An 18,458-nucleotide genomic window follows, 5' to 3' on the forward strand; every position below is an offset into this window, starting at 1 on the left:
TCAAAACAGTCAGAATTTAATTAAACGGCGGCTGGAAACACTTCGGTCACTGTAGGAAAGCTATGTACATCGGGAAGGCTTTGCACGTGCCATTAACCTTCCCTTTAAGGCATGTAGCTTTTCTAGCTGAGGCGAGGTCTTCGGGCCCTCGAGTTTCCCAGCGCACCTTGCGCTGCTCTTGGCGGGAAAGTTGACCTCCACAGCGGGGTCAAAAGGCTTCTGTCGCGCCACTGCAGGCAACGGTTGAAGGAAGGCGCATGCGCATCGGGCGAAGCGCGTGCCGCAACCTGCCGCTCTCCGGGTCGCCGTCTCAGGACCCTCAGACGCTCCGTAATACAAATTTCTTTTTCGTTTTCCTTCTTTTCGTTTCTTTCTCTCTCTTTTTCTTTTTGATGTATTTTTCTGTTACCTCCCATCTACTTGTAAGTTTCTTAAGGTCTTAATGGTGAAACATTGGCGGGGGGCGGAGGTGGGGAGGAGGAAGGTATACCTACTTTTCACAAGAGGTTCTTTAGGTCTGCTGTGGCTTCTACTACAGGCCTCATCAGGATAAATTTAAACGTTTACCTTAAATAGACTCTTCTGTGAATTCTTCTAGATGAATTGTCTGATTAAGATGAATGAAATTGAGACAAAAAAATGAAACTTACGTCAAAATATCAAAGTTATAATTGAGAAAGTCAGAATCAGCCCCCCCAAAATCTAGAGTGTTTTCTGTTGCTCTTTTATGGTTTTTCCACAGAGTAGAACAATATGTTATATCCAGAGTCGTGCTAAAGTTCGGGGAAGGAAAGTTACCTGATTTGGTCATTTTGAAACTACAAATTTAAAACAAAAATTAAAAGATTATTTTAAAGCGTTTGACGGGCAATTTTTCATTATCTACTACCTACCTGTGCAATGTTGTCAGTGTTTGAATACTGTGAAGTGAAGAAAAACAGATCATGCTTTTTTCTTTAAAGGTCTTTTAACGAGCTTTCTTAATAAACCCATTTCTGTGAGGCTTGCTAGTTAGATGGCTTAAAATTAGGACTTAAAAGAGTTGTATAGCAAAATGAATCTCTGTTTTTGAAGATTCCATTTTAGGTAAAAATAGTTCTATTCATATAAAATTCTTTCTGACTTTACATGTAGTAAACTAGAATATTAGAGATAAAAATAAGATATGAAGTTGAAGCTTGTATTTGTGTCACAAGGTTGATTTAAAGAAAATACTTTATCAGAAGATGGCCACTGCACAATTGCGGAGAACTTCCTCCACGGTATGATTTCTTGTAATATATTTTAATTTAGCTAATTTTATTGTTTCTTGAAGTCTTAACTATTTTTATGTTTGAAAGTTAGAGTCAACTCTTTGAGGGTTTAATGATATCAGGACTCCACATGTTTTAAGAAATGAAAATATGTGTTAAATTAATTTGAATTAATAGAGAATTTTATTGGATGTTTGATGCATTGCATTAAATTGCTGGTTCAAATTCAATTTGCATTAGGTATCAACGAATGCTAGTCTTTTGCTTTGATGAAATTATCATTCACAAAGTCCAATCCTAGACAATGAATTTCTATGCCACACAAGGATAACATTGTCTTCTCTGTGCAGATCTTGCATTACAGTTAACCTGTGTTAAACCTAGTCAGTGACTGAAGAGAAAAATCAATGTTATTTATCCTTGTATAATGCATTTACAGACAGTTAACCAGCAAGGGGATTTCTGACCCGATTTTTTAGCACTTTTTGTATGTTACCTTTAGGCTGCTATCCTGGAAACACCCTCACAACTGAAAAGCCACCTTGATTTTCTGGTGATTACTAACCACTACGGTTAAGAATTCTGGGACGGTACCATGCTTATGCAAAAAAAATTAGATCTACTTTAAGTTCAGGAAAACTGTATTTTAAATAAATCTAAATGAAATGTTTTAATTTCCCTTAAATTTAGAGTGCATTGGTATTTCCCAATAAGATATCAACTGAGCAGCAGTCTTTAGTGTTAGTGAAGAGGCTTCTAGCAGTTTCGGTATCCTGCATCACGTATTTGAGAGGAATATTTCCAGAGTGTGCTTATGGAACAAGATATCTAGATGGTAATATAATGTTTATTTAAAAACTTTCTTTAAACGTGTTGTTTTTATTTTCACTTGATCTGAAATGGTAATTTTTGACTTAGAGATTTTGGTTTTTTAATAACTGCTTTATTGAGATTTAATTCACATACCTAACAATTCACTCATTTAAAATGCACAATTTATTGACTTTTGGTATATTCAAAGAGGTATGCAGCCATCACCACAGTGAGTTTCAGAACATTTCATCACCTCAAAAGGAAACCCCATACCCATTAAATCACTCTCCACTTACCCCACTTCCCAGTCCTAGGCAACCACCAATCTGCTTTCTGTCTCTGGATTTGCCTATTCTAGACATTTCAAATACATGAAATCATGCACTATGTGGTCCTTTGTGACTGGCTTCTTTCATTTGGCATAATGTTTTTGGTTCATCCATACTGTAGTATGGATTACACTACATTCTTTTTATCGCTGAATAATATTCCTTTACATGGAGATACCACATTTTATTTATCCACTCATCATTTGATGAACATTTGAGTTGTTTCCACTTTTTGGCTATTATAAATAATGCCACATTCATGAACAAGTTTCTGTGTGGACAGCTAAGTGATTTTCTAAAGTATATTAGATACCTTGGAAAGCCCTTAATCATAAAAATTTCCCTCAGTTTCTCAAGTATATTATCTCCTGACATTACTCTTATAGTGAAGAAGTAAATAGGTAAAAACATTCTATTATTTATAGCCTTGTACACTGGTAGTATATGTTCTTGTGTTATTTTAAAGTGGTAAAAGTAATATAACCAGTTTATACTACAATAACTTACTGTGCAGCACATAATATATACCTAATATTGTGCATCAACTCTGTTGGCAATATGTTAAGCATTACGTTATGTATGGTATCTTGTTAATTCATATTACAGGCCTATGAGGTAGATATTATCCCAATTTTTCAGATAAGGAACCTGTAACAGCAATATCAGTTCTTCCCACTATATTACTTGTTGCTTCCTTGCAGGGCTGTATCTGATAGCCTGTTGCAAGTATTTTACTGGGAAAAGAGTCCATAGCAAATATTCTAGATTCTTGGGTAACAATTGCATGTGAGCATTATAGGTAACCCTAAGTATTCTATGGCTTTTAAAATGGACATTTTTTTCCCATCAATATACATCCTGATCATTATGATGCCTTTTTATACTAAGGATTAAAAAATTGTTTCCATAAAACCTTTTCTTCCTTTAATTATATTCATTGCCATTAATAATAAACCTGTAATATGCAGCTGAAGAAAATACTCTTCATCTAAATTTCTAGTTGTTTACTTCTTAAGTAGCTCTATGTTTATATCATCACTTTTATATTTAGATCTTTGTGTCAAAATTCTGAGAGAAGACAAAAGTTGTCCAGGATCTTCGCAGTTAGTGAAGTGGTGAGTAAAATACCTAATGAAAGAAAATTATTTTTTTCTAAAATCACATTTTCTTTGTACTTTGGATATCTTTAAGTGTTTAACCCAGTTTTAGTGATTTCCTTCTGTAACACTGGATACCATTTTTTCAGGTCTTTGGATTTTTGCATTAAAATTTTCCTTTATTTCATGCTCCACGTGAGCAGGCTTCATTCTCCTATTGCTGTTCCTCACAAATAGCTGTCAGATACATTCTGTCTTCCTTCCCTCCCATCTCCTATTGACAGTTACGTTTCTGCCACATTATTTGTTTTGTTTTATTGTTTTAAGCTAGTTAAGAAGGGAGCTTTAATAGGAAAATCGTGTTATTTAGTAATGAGATAATATGGAGACTTACTAACAAAACTATTTTCTCGAAGTGCACTCATTCTAAAAACTAATCCTTGGTTATTTTTTAGGATGTTAGGATGCTATGATGCTTTACAGAAAAAATACGTAAGTCAATGTCTCTTTTTTCTTTTTTTCTACAGTTTATATTCTATGAATGTAACAGCAGTTATCATGTAGTAAAAGATTAATTTAAAGTAACTTGGGCATAGACCAGTCCAAAATACTGAAAATCTGAATATTTTAAAGACTGATATTCAACTCATTTAAAGCTAATAGAATTAATACTTAAATTTTGCCAAGCCAGTTTTGGTTAATTGTTAACATTCATTTGTATTAATAACACATATTAACTTACAGAAAAATTAATGAAATTAAAGTCTTTTAAAATAGTTCATTCAAGGGAACTATATTCAATACCTGTAAAGATCTATAATGAAAAAGAATATGAAGAGGTAAATATATATAATATGTATGTATAAATGAATCACTATGCTATACGCCAGAAATTAACACAACATTGTAAACTGACTGTTCTTCAATTAAAAAAAAATCTCTGTAACCCACCAAAAAAAAAGTTCATTCATTAATTTCACATGCCTTCTACAATCTTGTTTATACCAATGATTTAATAAATTGTTTCTTCATGAGAGTTCAAAAATGTAGTCTAGGTTAAATTGTGACAAGCCTTTTTGTATACTTAGCTTATGTTTATATCAACATAAACAAGGAAGTCCGACTCTTAAAAAAAAATATGAAAAAGATAAAACTTTATCCATGGTCACTAACCTAGCTCAATAAGGCATTAAATATTTAATATTCATTAAATATTGAGTGCCTGCTATGTGCTAGGCACATATCCTAGGTAGGAGCTGGGTATGCTAACAGTGGTCAACAAGACAAAGCGGGTCCCTTCTGTAGTGGGAAAACAGCCAATAAAACAAAAAAATCAGATAATATCCAGTGGGATATTTTTAGGAAAAATACGTGGCAAATGGAGAGGTGGAGTAACTTTAGATAGGGCAGTCAAAGGAACTTCTCTTAGGAGGTGACATTTAAGTTGAGGCTTGAAATAGAAGAAACCAGCCAGGCATTGATTTTAGGAGAGAATATTCTTGACAGAGCAGCAAACGCAAAGAATTGGAGGGGAGTTTGGAGAATTCGAAGAACAAATAGAAGGCCCGAATGACTGAAGTGGGATCAGTGCAGGAGAGCTGCAGGAGATGAAGCTGGGAAGAAGCTCAGGGCCAGAGCATCCAGGGCTGTGTAGGTAAAGAGTTTGGATTTTATTTTAGGTGCAAATAAAAGCCATCTGAATGTTTTGAGTAGAAATGTGACATCATTTGATTTATTTTCTAAATTAAAAGAAAAATCACTCTGCTATTTAGAGAATATACTGTGGAAAGAGAATAAGATTGGAATTAAGGAGACTAGCACTTAATCTATTACTGCAGTACTGGTGAAAAATAATGGTGGCTTAGACCAGGATGGCAAAGGAGGAGAAAAATGAAAAGATTCAGGTTATATCTGGCAGTAGGACTGATTGGACTTGTTGATTGATCGGTTTGGGAGTATAAGGAACAGATCCAAATCAAGAATGACTCTGATTTTTCACAGATTACTTGAGTGAATAATTTCCTCTGATGCTCTCCTCCTATGGTCTCCAGAGTCTATTCCCTTTACTAAATGAGCAGGGCTCTGAATTCTACTTTTTCCTCTTTTCAAAATCGGTTGTCATATTGGTAAGGTTTAATGTGTTATTTCACAATATGCATTTTCCTTGTAACTGGCAGCAGTATCCCTGTTTGCTTAAGTCAGTGACATGAATTTCAACCTTCAGTAAGTCAACTAGAAATATATATTTTGGGGAATAGAGAAGGATGTCTAAGGTATTGCTTTATATGCATGATGTGAAGTCTATTTTCTTCAAGATTATTTTTCTTAGCAATGAATGTTGAACTAGGACAAAGAATTCTTATGATCCAGCATGAAAAAATATTGTATAGAATAAAAGATTTTTGTTCTTTGTTATATTTCAGCTAAGGATGGTTGTTCTAGCTGTAAGTATTTTTTAATTATGTTGTTCTTTTTTAAAGACTGTCAAATTTGGCCTTGCTTAATTAAATAACACTAAAACCATGTATTGATTGTGTCATTATATGCAAACAACTGATCTAGCCAGTGGAAAAAAGTAATATTTTGGGGGGTTGTTTTGTATTTTGTTTTCTGAATTCATTTAATAGTTTAGTCTAAACATCCAATTTAGTTCTTCTTGAATATTTAGCTTTATATAACTGAATTGTAAATTATTTTAAAATAGGTATACACCAATCCAGAAGACCCTCAGGTAAGTATGCTTGAGTCAGAGAAATATAATGCCTCTATTATCTAAAAGTAACATAAAAGTATAATATAATAATATCTTATGCTTCTAATTGTGCATTTATCAATGTACTTTTATCAGTGCACTTTCACATATATTTTCACATTTGAACCTCATAAAGACTTTTTTGAGTTAAGATAGGGTTTATATTGTTATCTTTAAATCGATTAATACACTTACTACAAGAGAGATTACATGACTGATCTAGGCCACAAAGCCACAAACCATTAGAAATAACCTAAATCTCCTGACTTCTGGTTCTTTACAATAGTCTTTTTATAGAATTATAAAAGGGTTTGAGTTTGAGAAAAAATAAGATACTCATCCTTAATCTTTGAATAGTCACCCCAATCCAGTCACATCTACCTGTTCATCTGACAATTAAAGGAAAGAAAGGATTATAAAAAATGGAAGGGAAAACCAGAAGGCAAGAAATGAAGGGGAAAGATCTATTGAGTTGTTACTATTCCTGGGCTCTGTTCTTTGGGACTTTATGTGCATTATCTCATTTATTCATCATAAGCATCATGAGGTAATACCATTATCATCTCTACTCTATAGATAAGGAAAACCAGACACAAGGTTTCTTACCTAAGGTCACAGTGGCAGAAACAGAATTTGGACCTAAGAAGGCCAGTTCATGATCTGAGTGCTGAACCATTACACCGCTTTACAGTATGGTGTTTCATTCAGTCATGGAGAAGCAGATTTTTAAAAAAGAGAGAGCTAACCCCATCCCTAAGTGAGAAGTGAAATGTAAAGAAAACAATAAAAGTATTAGGACTTCAAGACGGTTGGGAGTGTCTTTTCTTTGATACGCATACCTGCAAGTAATACTTAATATATGTCCATGGTGACAAAGAAAATCATTTGCTATAAGGCAAAGGCTATCAGTAAGTTACTTGTTCAGAAACTACAGAAAAATGTTCATTTTATTTTCAGATGATTTGTTGTTGCACATTTTTTTTTCACTTAAAAGAGCAACATTGCCGATACACTAACGTTTATTGAATGCTTAGTGTGCCAGTATTTAAGAGCTCTCTATAAATTATCCCATTTGATAAATATTCACAGGCACCAATGAGATAGGTACTATTTTCAACCCCTTTTATTAACTGGGGAAACTGAGACTTAAGGCTTAAATGACTTGCTTGTGTTTACCATATAGAAGGATTTAAGCCCTGTGCTTAGCCATTCTGTTAGAGTAAGAGAGATGCTGCCTGTCTTACCTGCCTGCTGAGGAGTTCCTTCCCTCTGGTATGTAAAACATACATTGCAGTGAGTGGGAAAATAACTCTCCAACACTGAAGCCCCAGAGCCCAAACTGTGGAAATTGACTATTAGGACTTTCAAATTTCAATGGACCAATAGGAATTGGAATGCAGAAAAAAGTATTAAATATATGCTGAGTCATACAAAACCTGTATATGGCTACTTGGCTGCCAGTACTGTATATCAGATACATAACTGCAATATTTTCTACTTAAGACAATTTCAGAGTGTTACCAATTTAAATTCAAGTACACCAGTAATGGACCGATCATGGACTTCATAAGGTATTGTTCTATAGTTTTCTTTTTGTATTACAGATTACTGCTTATCCATATTAATACTATATAGATAAACTTCAGGAATAATTCTGAAACTTCTCAAACATCCTCAGTTAACCATCAAGGATACAAAATATCCTTGGAGTGGCCACAAACCAGAATTCTGTGGCTAGTTATATACTATTTTAATTGTGAAACAGAGCCAAAGAGTAAGAAAGCTATTTTGTGCTTCGGTGATTAGAAATATAATGAAAATCCATAATTTGTTTCCTTTAAACATCTTATATAAAATGCATATTAACTTAATATATGTAAATTAGTTTATAATAATGATATTAACAGTGATATCAGTGACATTAAAACACACTTAATGGTAACTTAACTTAACAACTTAATGCTTTAATAGTAAGAATCTTAAGTAGTAAAACGTGAAGTTATGTTATTAGAAGCCACAGTTTTCATAAAAGGAATTAATGTGTGATTCTCTTCTAGTAGAAACCAAAAGAGTGAATCTAATATGCCATCTGCTGACACCAAGAAAGCAAGTATTCTCCTCATTCGCAAGATTTACGTTCTAATGCAAAATCTGGGACCTTTACCTAATGATGTTTGTTTGACCATGAAACTTTTTTACTATGATGAAGGTACTATTTCCAATTCATTCTGTTTCAGTTGGTACCTGTATATTTTATTATTATTGAAACAGTTGGTTTCCATCCCAAATGTTTTTAAGCACTTAAATTGTTACATATTTTTGGAATTATAAATTTTACATGAAATAAAAGTATTTGAAAAAAGGCTTTAAAATATACACAGCTTCTCCAGTGATATGAACATTTACATGTGAAGTTCAGTATCATTCATAATTAAAAAGTGAAGCAGTGAGATACCATTTTTCACTTACCAGATCTGTAAAACTTGTAAACTCACTATTGACAAGGGTGTGAGGGGAAGCAGGCAGTTTTATACACTCTTGAGGAAATGTATATGGGTGCCATAAACATTTTAAAAGGACAGTTTTGCAGTATCAAAATTTTAAGTGCACATTCTCTTTAATCCAGAAATTCTATAGCTAGAAAAGTATCTTGGGAATATACTTAGACAAATATGCAAGGTTATATGTTTATAAAGATTTTCATTATTGCATTGGTTAAACTAGGAACAAACTGGAAACAACTTGACAGTCTTTCATTGGAGAACTGATAAATAAATTATTGTGCATCTATATAATATAATGCTTGTGCTAGCTGTTTAAAAGAATGTGCTGATAAATTAAGTTATCCAAGAAATATTAAAAACAGATTAAAAAGTGATGTTAAGGACAGCTTGGTACAGAATAGTATGATCTCATTTGTGTTTTAAAATTATATATATATATATTATATATATATATTTTTACATGCATAATGTCTTCTAGAAGAATGTAAAGCAGAGACAATAATAACTTACACTTACTGAATACGTGTTCTGTGCCAGTTCTGTTCTGAGCATTTTACAGACTTGAATACCCACAATGACGCTGTGAGGTCGATACTAGTATTTTCTCCATCTGACAGATGAGGAAACCAAATCCAGGATGATAAGTAGTTTCCTCAAGGCCACACAGCCAATAAAGTGTAGGGGAAAAAGGTTACCTTTAAGGAATAAGATAAGAACTTAGAGATAGTAGGAGAATGGTTTTTACTTTTTATTATATGCCCTTCTATACTATTTGAAATTTCTTCAGTCTGCATATATTTTTTATAATAATTGTTATATTTTCTTCAGTTTCATGAACAGCACAGTATATACTTACTTTTCTGCAGTTACACCCCCAGATTACCAGCCTCCTGGTTTTAAGGATGGTGATTGTGAAGGAGTGATATTTGAAGGGGAGCCTATGTACTTAAATGTGGGAGAAGTCCCAACAGCTTTTCACACCTTCAAAATAAAAGTGACCACTGAGAAAGAACGAATGGAAAATATTGATTCGACTATATTATCACCAAAACAGTTAAAAACACCACTTCAAAAAATTCTCATGGACAAAGATGATCTAGAAGATGAACAGGAGCACTGTACAAGTGTAAGCACATTTAAAGAGCTATGAAGTGCAATTGTAACCAATGTTTGATTCAGTTCTGAGGTCTGTAATAGCCCTCAGCAGTATTTGTATAAATACTTAGTATAATCATAAGCTCCAGTTTGGAAGAGACCTTAAAGAAGGTATAGGCTTGTGGTTTTAAAACTTTTTACCTGGGTGCAAACAACATTATTCTTAGAAATTTAAACGCACAAATATTCTGAATGAAGAAGGGAATGACCCTGGAGGCCCAGCCACTCACCACCTCACCTACCCTCACAGTGGACTCTGAGGAAACCCCCTAGCCTAGAGCATAATTTGAAAATCACTGAACTATTCCAGTCCCCCAGCTAATGCTGGAATCTTTTCTAGAACACCCTACTTAGAGCTCTTGTAAGCCTGTGCTTGAATTTCTTCAGGGCCTGGCAAGTCAGTGTCCGGAAGCAGCCTGGAAGTTCCTGGAAGGGAGGAAAGATGTCTTAATCGTCTTTATAATCCTCCTGTGCCTAGCACTTAGATTTACATAATGCATTCTCAGTATTGGTTGAATGAGTGAATGAGTTGAAGTATTAAATAAAGCTTTTTTTGTTGTAGCCTCACTCCCAAAAAGTCTTTCATCATTTACATGATTGTTCTTTAATCTCATCTTTGTTTTCTCTTGTCTCATTTTATTCTAAATTATGACCATAAATTCTTATGTATAGATACTATTCTGATTTAGGTTCTGTGGCCACATCTTTAAAAATAGAAAATTCAATTTTCAATCAATTCAGTCAAAGAAGAAGAAATCTTTTTTCTAAAACCTAAATCCCAGTCTTGCTTTATAAACAAATATGTCTGGGATTTATGTAGCATTCTTTAAAATATTCAAAACTCTTTGACATATGTTACAAAGGGAATAATATAAAGTAGACAGTAAGCCTTTGCTTTTCTGCCATACATACTCAGCCTATCCTTCCTTAACTCCCTGAAGATGGGTTGAGTCATATTCAAAGTGTGTCCTAACAGCTATACAGAAATTCCAGAGCTGTAGAATTGGTAGCTTGTTGTGTGAACATGTCTTATTCAGTGCCCTTGAACAATAGTAATATCTAAGCATTCTTAGAACCATCATACGTTTTTGATAAAGTTCTATATTTTATCATTTGCCTTAAAGCAATCCTGCAAAGTAAAGAAAAATAGGATTTTCTACTTTGGATAAATAAGTTGCCTTGTTATATTAATTAAAGGACCACATGATTTCTAGCAAGCAATAAGGTCATTGTAGTGTTATGTAATATTTAATGTTTACATAAAACAAATTTGTTCATAAATACTTCTACCCAGTTGTTTCAATTTCTTTTTGAAATGTGTCTTTTTCCTTCATATAATTACGTAGGATGATTTTGACACTGAAACTAAAGTAGGAAAGCAGAAAAAAAACCCTGGATCTTATGAACTTGGAGGTAAGAAGTTAATGAAAATGTAAATTAATTAATTTACTTTGAATTCAGTTTTATACCATTTTAACTTTTTTTTTTTTCTAGAACAAAGTTTAGTTTGTGACGAAGATGAAATTATGAGGTCTAAAGAAAGTCCAGATCTTTCAATTTCTCATTCTCAGGTATAAACTTGAGAGTTCTATCTCACTTTTAACTTGATTTTTTTTCAAAAGACTTTGCTGCTTATATGCTTATTTGTTACCTCTCAGATTTTCTTATATTCTAAGGATTTTTTAAGAAGAAAATTAGGCAGTAAGAATGGTTACTAACAAAATCTGGGAATTATATTTGAAAAGTTTTAAGTATACTACAGGTTGATTTGTTTAGTAATTAACCTAAATACTGTTCACAGACTCAGAATTTCAAAGCTAAGCAGAATCTTAAGCAATTATTAACTCCACCATCCTTTGCATTTACCAATGGAGTATAGAATGTGTTTTTGTTGCTTGAAAAGAACATGTTTAATTTTGTTTTCTATATACAGTAAAATTCTGAAGCAACATTTAGATAAAATCAACATGAAAATAATGGGACTGATGATTGATTGTCTACCTTCCTTTGTACATGCCTTCTCCAGTGGGAGTGGGCTGAAGTTCTTATCTTCTGGAAAAGTGGTACCTAGAGATAATTTGGGACTTTCTCAGTTCAATGAATGGTCAGTTATGTACAGTGTCAGTTTCACTACCTTTACCTTTGTACTTTTTGTAACAGTAAGAACCAATTCAAAATTATTGGTTTTCATTAATTCAACATAGCAAGGCTCTAAATTTTATGTGATTGAATTTTTTAACCCCATTATTGTGTTATAAAAAACTTTTATATTATTATTTTATGTGGTTTTGTGTATTTATCTTCTTTTTTAGGTTGAGCGGTTAGTCAGTAAAACATCTGAACTTGATGTGTCTGAAAGCAAAACAAGAAGTGGAAAAATATTTCAAAATAAAATGGTAAGCATCTCCTTAGATTTGTTTTCCATTCCAACCTTGTAATTTCCCCCCATAATTCTGTTTATTTTGCTTTTAGTACTTCGTTTATTAGACCAACATTTAGTAAGCACCTGTTATGTGTCAGGTACTTTATTAGGTGCTATAGATAAAAACATGAATAATGCTTCCTACTCTTAGCTGAAAGTCTAGTAATTGAAAGTCCACAAGTAGGGCCACGATAGCAATCTGAATAGGCTACATAGAGGCACAAAGGAAGGAATGGTTAATTTTACTGAGGGTACATTAGAGAGGGGAATCCAAGAAAGGCTTTGAGAAGTGACACTATCATCCAGACTCCCTAGGAAATTTCCTAGAATGCCAAAGTTCCCATGATCTATCTTGTAAATGGATTATCTTATTAATAAGACATTAAATATGAATGTCTATATATATACATATATATAGATCTTGCATAAATTGAATCTCAAATTTTTTTTAAAAAATCCACTGCTTCGTTTTAATTTTTGGTATGACTTGTACTAAATAGAAATTTGCATTTTATTTTAGAGTTTTAAGTTATTCTCAAAGTTTCAGAGGTGGAGAAAAAGCTTTTTGTAAAATGTGTAAAATATTATATCTTGGATTATATTCATTAGGAAACAAATAGCACACTCTAACAGTGGTGTGTTGGAGCGTTTCTTTCTAAATGTTCATTCAGTGACATCCAACTTGGACATGATGAAAGTATTCATAGCATGGAAATCAGCAAATGTCTCAACTCAGGATTTGTTTCTCCCAGAGAATGGGTTGTTGAACATTTACCAGCACACCACTGATGACAGTGCCATTTTTAGATGCTCTTTTTTCCTACATTCTCAGTGTGAAGTTGGAACTGGCAGAAGGCAGCTTCGAACTAGTGTGTTGATGAAAATGAGAGATAAAAGAAGTTCAAAAATTACTACCTCCAGCAGCAAAATGCTCTTCCTAGGCAGCTTCTATTTAGATTGAGTATCCTTTAGTATTCTTTATTCCACAAAAATACTCCTGATTTTGAGAACAATGACTGAGTTATGGTTAGAAAAGGACAAGGAATGAAAATGCTGAATAATATTTAATAATAGTAAGGAAGTTACCATTGAAAAGTACACTTCAGGCATCGGAAAATAAGTGTGTCCTTTTAGAGACTAGCAATATGACAGCTAATAATTTGTCATCATCCAATATTCATTTTAAAAACTGCATATATAGCATTATTAACAATAGCCAAAAGGTGGGGAAAACCTAAGTGTTCATAACAGGTGAATAGATAAACAAAATGTAGTATATCAATACAGCAGATCATTATTATTCAGCCATAAAAAGGAATGAAGTACCAATACATGCTACAACTTGGATGAATCTTGAAAACATTATGCTAAGTAAAAGAAGCCAGTCACAAAAGTCCACATATTATATGGTGCTATTTATATGAAAGTCCAGAATAGAGATTTCTATAGAGACAGAAAGTCTTAATGCTGGTGGGAGGATGGGGGAATAGGAGAGTCATAGCTGTAAGGGTATAAGATTTCTTTTTGGAGGATGAAAGTGTTCTAAAATTGACTGTGGTGATGGTTGCACAACTCTGAATATACTTAGAATCATTGAATTGTACACTCTTAATTGGATAAATCTATGGTATCTGAATTATATCTCAGTGGAGTTGGTTATTCTTTTAAAACTGCATATAGTTGTGTATGGTTGAAAAATATGTTGGTTGTTCTTTGAAAAATAACCAGTTAGTAATAATTATATCTTTGTGGAGGCTAATGGAAATCAACAAGTAAAATCTTCTAAGGAAAATCGGAAGAGAAGTCAACTTGAATCTGGGAAAACAGTAAGTCTTATTATAATACATAGGCTGAATATAATGACAAATATCAGAATATCATTACTATAGATTAAACTTAAAATGATAAATGTGATAATATTCCTGGATATACCTCAGAACTCTGATATCCAAATCTTGTTTAAATATATTTGAGTCTAAAAAAGGGGGTGATTTTAAAATTAAATGTGCTATGTTGGTTTATTAATTTTTCCATATAAACATTTACTGTCTTATTCTATGAATGATTTGACTTTATTGGAGGAAATAATAAAATAAAAATCAGTGTCAGGAAAAAATATGAATAGAATGAGAAAATGAGAGTACAAGAATATTCAGGCCATTTTATTCATATAGCATTAAAATTGGACCACAGATTTGATCTGAGCTTTCTAAAGTAGAAACAAGATGGTACCAAATCCACGTGTTCCCTGAAAGTATAGAATCTCTTCCTAGTACCGTAAGAGAAAGAAAATTTTTCCTGACTTAAATCCTGTAACACTTATTTTATATTTGGAAACTTATTTTACCAAATCAGTTAGTGTATTTGTCATTTCTGAGATAAATATTTATATTTGTAACAAGAATTTTTAGTATTATTAGTAGGTTAAAATTACACAACTGAAAACTTAAAGACTATTTTTTCTGCAAAAACATAATCCAATTTGTATCATTAGTGAGTTTTTACCAGAAAAATAAAAGTTCAATAACTTAGAATCTTGTTAGCAATTTTCCTAATTCATCCTCCCATTCATTGAAGTGTGCATTGAATGTCTAATATTATCAGGCACTGCAAGCACCAGCAATACAAAAACAAAATGGGATTTAAATTTTACATGATGCCAAAGTGGAATGTTGCTCTATTTGCAGCTCATTTTTTAATCTTTCTCCCCTCCATCCCCCCAAAATACTTTACTATTTTGAGGACATAATGTTAAATCTATCTTTTTAACTACTCCAACAACCCTAATGAAAACCTTGTATTTTGCAAGGATATGCTTTCAGCAGCCCTTAGGAGATATAAATATGTCAATAATAAAATTTACGCTACTTTTAAAGAACCCAGTTATCCTATCCTAGTAGGAAATAGTATGCTAGGTAAAATTTTTTAAAAGAAAGGAGGAAGGAAGAAAGGAACCTGAAAGACATGAAAAAGATCTAAAATTAGACATTTAAACTGGAAAGTATCTATCCTTAGCAGTTGTTTTCTTTTGACAGGTCCGTCGTCAGTTTGATTCTTCTAGTCAAGAGTCAGTGCCAAAAAGAAGAAAGTTTAGAGCACCAAAGGAACGTATATAAAAAATTTTTTTTTCTGCATGTTTGCAAAGTTCTTCACAACATTTAAACTAAAGGACACTGTATTACTATTTTAAGGTGTGTTTGCCCTACCTCTGAAAACTTATATGTAGTTTTAAGCAGTTAGTACACTAAAATGAGTTCTTAGCTGACTATCATATTGTGATCTTGAACTTTATATGAGACAAATTCAAGAGAACTTTTGAATAAAAACAAAAGTACCAGTGTCATAATTTATTCTTTTAATTATCTACTCAATATTGATCCATCTTCCATTTTGGTGGACATTTCCTTTAAACATATATTAACTTTTAAAGCCCTCTAAAGCAGTTTTTTGAAATAAATCTTTATTTTGGTATTAAATTTTGATAGAAATTCACTTTTTACTTATGTTAAAACTATACAATTTAGCTGTTTGTCATTATGTTGTTATTAAAAGTGTTCTTCAGTACTTTGATATAGTATATTAACATGATAATATATAATGTACAATTAAAAATTGGTGCTATCCCTTTTTTAACTTTTTTACTAAAAGACAAAATGACTGATTTTAAAGTCTGGCATTTTTGGCAGCATAAATAAAATACTGCTCAGCTTCTAGACTCTTTCATGGCTTCTACTTTTTATTTAATTAGCAGAAAATGTTTAGACACTAATTTTGAGATTTTAGCAGATGTCACTTTGCACACTTCCTGGAACTTTTTGAGTGTTACTGTGAAAGATATGCTTTTAATGAGAAACCTGGGATCTGGTTCCAGATTTGACTATTTCCTGTGCTTTAGAAAAGGAAGGATTAAAACTTGGTCTGTTGCAATTTCAGCAGCCAGAGTCTAAAAACAAACATTTTTATGGGCTTGCTAGTAACAAGCACTAACAGAGAATGTTAGTATGAATGCTGTGGTAGAGATGTGCCTATCCTGTTTCATATAAACCAAATAAACATCCACAAACTGACCTAAATCAGATTTTTCTCTAACAGGAAAGTTAGGGATAAGCTACTTGTCGAAAACAACCAATGTTTATGTATTCTTAGCTTCATTGGATATCAACCCATTCCACCTTATTGTCCCAGTGTACTCTGCTACAGTAACACACCTGCTACACTGAGCTTGACCAACGGAAACCTTTGTTGATCGGCAGCTGGTGATAGCTCACTGAACGCTTTGATTGGCCGATTTAGTGGGGATGGGGAGCGTAGCCCTCTTTCCTCTCTCTATGAAGGTTCCTTCATTGGATTGACCAGCTGTCAGGTTGAACCCAAACCTGCCTCCTTTTGGTGGTGTTTGTCTGGATCGCAACAATAGCCGGGGGGAGAGCCTCCCCTCGTAAGCTCCGATTGGCTGAGCTCAGCCTTGGAGGTTTCTGATTGGTCCAATAAAGAAACACCAAGGTAGGTTGCCTAGTGATCCTGAGAGAGCTGATGTGTTATTCCTTCTCTGCAACGAAGATCAGGAAGTTTGTTCTCTCTGCGTGGCTGAGAAGTTTTTCACCTACTAGGACGGGGTGTGGGGTGGGGGTGGGGACAGGTGTCCCCCTGAAATAGAGCGCAAGCTGCAGCCTGCGTCTGGCCGTAACCCAGAAGTAACGTCAGGTAAGCAATTGGGGACATGTATTTCCTAAGGTACAAAAAAAAGACTCCAATTTTTTTATTTTATGGGGAGATGGAGGTTTTTATTTATTTAATTTGGGGGCCATTGGGTGTTTTTTTTTTAAATAGGATTTTTAACTAGTAAATGTCCAGGGGCAATTAGTTCCTCAAAGAAAATTTCCTTTAATTTTTTTGCCCATTTAAAGTTTCTTGGATTGGATTAGGAAATAAGCCCTATTCACAGTGCCAGACAGGGTTAGTGCCCTTAAGCGTTTGTTTCATGGTTCACTTCCTCCTTTACTCTTCTTCCTGCCTCCCACCAAGAATTATTTGAAACATAGCCTTGTACAAAGAATCTTTTGTAAGTCACTTCATTTGTATTTCTATTTTAAATGTTCACATGCGTTTCTGAGTATTCATTTTAATCAGTATATATTTATCGAGCAGTTACAACGTTAAAGACATTGTGCTAGTTGCTATGGAGAATATAAAAACCCAAGAAGACAATATCCCTGCCCTCAAGAAGTTTACAATTGAGAGACAGCCATACCAAAAGAAAGACTATAATAAATTCTGTAAAGGAAGTAAGTATAAATAAAGTTGTGTGAAAGTACAGCTGAGGGAGAGACCTATTCTGGCCATGGGACATGTGGGTAATGGAGAAGCAGATTCAGTTAAGGCTTTACAGTGGGTCTTCAATAGGCCTTTGTAGAATGGGAAGAATTTAGAGAGAAAGGGGAAAAGGAGAGAACTCCAGCATGTACAGAGGAGCAATGGTGGAAGGCATGGGACATGGTTGAGAAATGGTTTGTTAACAGTACATACTTGGGAGTAACGAGAAGTATTGCTAGAAGGTAGAATGGGATTCAGTCACAGAGGCTCTTAAGTGCATTCTTTTGATCTTGAAAAAGCTATTCTTTTAAATAATTGCTGATTTAAGATATTTATTATATTTCATCTTAAAACTGGCATTTAGATTTATTTAAAGCATGCTAACTTTAAACTGTCACAGATGATAGTGCAGTTTCTCTTGATTGTGAATTTTTATAACAACTGAAGTGCATGGTATAAAAGGGCATGCTCTTTGTTTTTTGTTTTTTGGTTTTTTTTTTGTAATTGAGAAGAAGTTTGCTAATCTTTTAACGTTCTCTTGCCAGTACTTTTTGTTGGCAGCTATTTGTGTATTTGCAAGATGACCAGCCTAGGGATAGAGATGAAAGTTTTCTAGCTAAATGGAATTACTACACATGATCTTCTGAGTGTTGTTCTCTAGACTGGTGATCTCCAAAGTGAGTGCATGAGATGAGTCATTAGGGGTTGGGAAGAAAATACTAGAACGTGTATTTCTATTTAGTTTTCCTTAATGTTTTTTTGGACTGCTTTTGTGCATGTTTTATAATGTACCATTGAATGTTTATAGAAATTACATATA

At 33.4% G+C, this 18,458-nt stretch overlaps 2 protein-coding genes and 1 long non-coding RNA gene across 8 annotated transcripts in view; 2 read left to right on the forward strand and 1 right to left on the reverse strand.

The window, feature by feature from the left end:
- On the reverse strand, positions 1 to 16,725 carry LOC140688115 (uncharacterized). Its single transcript, XR_012062870.1, has 4 exons — positions 16,534 to 16,725; positions 10,254 to 10,329; positions 9,265 to 9,443; positions 1 to 607 (listed from the first exon to the last, which is right to left on the reverse strand). It is a non-coding gene; the product is annotated as an uncharacterized lncRNA (long non-coding RNA).
- Positions 249 to 17,558, forward strand: HORMAD1 (HORMA domain containing 1). Of its 4 annotated transcripts, XR_012062869.1 has the most exons (16): positions 273 to 422; positions 1,197 to 1,262; positions 1,944 to 2,088; positions 3,447 to 3,510; positions 3,948 to 3,984; positions 5,916 to 5,936; positions 6,197 to 6,223; positions 7,748 to 7,815; positions 8,302 to 8,453; positions 9,615 to 9,874; positions 11,250 to 11,316; positions 11,398 to 11,474; positions 12,216 to 12,299; positions 14,080 to 14,151; positions 15,361 to 15,516; positions 17,474 to 17,558. XR_012062869.1 is itself a non-coding variant. In XM_006216948.4 (15 exons), exons 2-15 carry the CDS (start codon positions 1,227 to 1,229, stop codon positions 15,439 to 15,441), a joined length of 1,191 nt encoding a protein of 396 aa, XP_006217010.1. In that variant the 5' UTR covers positions 249 to 330; positions 1,197 to 1,226; the 3' UTR covers positions 15,442 to 16,043. The 4 variants fall into 4 exon arrangements, 3 of the variants coding, with proteins under 3 accessions (XP_006217010.1, XP_072802725.1, XP_072802726.1); XM_006216948.4 differs by lacking the exon at positions 17,474 to 17,558 and having other exon boundaries at positions 249 to 330; positions 15,361 to 16,043; XM_072946624.1 differs by lacking the exon at positions 17,474 to 17,558 and having other exon boundaries at positions 274 to 422; positions 15,361 to 16,043.
- GOLPH3L (golgi phosphoprotein 3 like) overlaps positions 16,859 to 18,458 on the forward strand; it is a 23,291-nt gene continuing 21,691 nt past the window's right edge. The window contains exon 1 of one of the 3 annotated variants that reach the window (XM_006216946.4): positions 16,859 to 17,029. The gene's annotated coding sequence lies outside the window, so the exon portion shown is untranslated. Of the gene's footprint in view, positions 17,030 to 17,493; positions 17,611 to 18,183; positions 18,316 to 18,458 lie in introns of those variants that run through there. The other 2 variants (XM_072946628.1, XM_072946629.1) reach the window with 2 other exon arrangements.

This window comes from Vicugna pacos, chromosome 21 (assembly GCF_048564905.1).
Source record: "Vicugna pacos chromosome 21, VicPac4, whole genome shotgun sequence".
Lineage (NCBI taxonomy): Eukaryota > Metazoa > Chordata > Mammalia > Artiodactyla > Camelidae > Vicugna > Vicugna pacos.